The sequence below is a fragment of the Limulus polyphemus genome, unplaced genomic scaffold, assembly GCF_000517525.1.
Source record: "Limulus polyphemus unplaced genomic scaffold, Limulus_polyphemus-2.1.2 Scaffold7177, whole genome shotgun sequence".
NCBI classification, from domain to species: domain Eukaryota; kingdom Metazoa; phylum Arthropoda; class Merostomata; order Xiphosura; family Limulidae; genus Limulus; species Limulus polyphemus.
The window spans coordinates 24,812-26,419 of NW_013672787.1; the positions used below are offsets into that span (position 1 = coordinate 24,812).

General features: G+C 27.1%; 1 protein-coding gene across 1 annotated transcript in view; it reads left to right on the forward strand.

Annotated features, from left to right (window-relative positions):
* The window catches only part of LOC106474403 (probable Bax inhibitor 1), a 16,329-nt gene that overhangs the window by 9,071 nt on the left and 5,650 nt on the right, over positions 1-1,608 (forward strand). Inside the window, exon 5 of the mRNA XM_013935094.2 lies at positions 547-626. Within this exon, the coding sequence (XP_013790548.1) occupies positions 547-626 (80 nt within the window). The remainder of the gene's footprint in view (positions 1-546; positions 627-1,608) is intronic.

The window sequence follows — 1,608 nt, forward strand, 5'->3', positions numbered from 1 at the left end:
AAAAAATTGAAATAAACCTAAATTAACCTTCTTTTCTTTCTAGTATAAATTGTAACATGAAACCACTTTCGTTTATCCTAAGTAGCTCTAAGTTCGTAACATTATACAGTTTTATTGCCCTTTGAACCATGTCTAACTGCTATCCTCACCATTATAAGTTGTAAATCACTCGGGGAACGTGCAGCTCACGTTACGCTATCGAAAGGCTTGGTTTGGTCTGAAGTTTCATTGGTGGTAGTGTCAAGGGGTCACTGATGAGGAGTGGAATTCTCCGAAACTAGTCTGGTTCACAGACACACCCCCCAATGAAAGAATAGACCATTCCAAGCTTTTACTTGTTGTTAAACAAACGTTTAAACAACTCTGTTCAAACAAATCAGTTTGTTTTATTGGTGGATTTTAAACCTTGTGATAATGAACTTGAAATGATAATTTATTATTGTAAAAAAAAAAAATGAAAGCTGTTAAATTTGATATTGTTTTTGTTAATAAAAGTTTGTTTTTTTTACTTAGTTTTCCTTATATTTTTTTGTTACACATTTTCAGGATCTTTAATGTCAATTCTGTCCACCATGTTTCTATTGGGTATGGTAAATCTGTTCACCAGATCCGTTTTCATCTCACAGGTATAACTATGATTTCTTATTTTAGGATAGTGGAAACTTTCATGTGATTATTACCATTGAAACATTTCTTAATATCATTCAGTTAAGTTTGAAACAAAATTAAATTTTTATTTTTTAGATGCTTTATATAAAGTGACTGATTTTTGAAAGGTAGAAACTTAACGTTTCAGTATCAAGCTTATTCAGTATATTTTACAGATTTATTTTTCAATAATTCTCTCAATTTTATGTTAATAAAGCTGCTACATTTGTTTAGTCTTTAGTGCATAAGTTTACCAGACAGAACTTAAATTGAGGTTTTATTTTCAAAAGCTCAAGTAAAAAAATAAAAATTACTTTTTGACCAAAGCATCCATCTGTTGCTCAAGTGAATTTCATAGTAGAATAAAGAATACAGAATAGTAAATTTTCAGAATGGGATTAATATATATATATATATATGTGTGTGTGTGTGTATTGATAGTATTAAAAAAAAATTATTGTGAAGATGTTTTTAAAATCTTTTATCATTAATGTACACTATAAAATAGGCTGTTTTTCTGTAAATAACCTGAGATATATTGAAGTACATCGGTTGAACAAAGAAATTTATAAAGTAAAACCCAGAAAATTATTGGTTGCAAACTTAAGAATGTATTTCGTAAGTTTGTTTTTTATTTCAAGAATCTACAATCTTCAAGTAGGGGAATTTTTATTTAAAACAATTATAAAAATATAAACTTACCTGGTTTAAAAACGTATTAACTTTTAAAAGAATTATATATGCCTTAGAATATTATTATTAATTAGTTATTTTTTTAAACTTGATATCGTATATTGATGATATCTAACTTCGTATTACATTAACAATGATAATTGTTTTATTTTTCTTGGTCTAATTAAACTTCAGCATTATAGTAGAAGAACATAACTTGTGTTTTAAGCACATTTTATAAATATGGATATTTTAGTGTGAAACTCGCTGTTTTTTAACATTTCTACC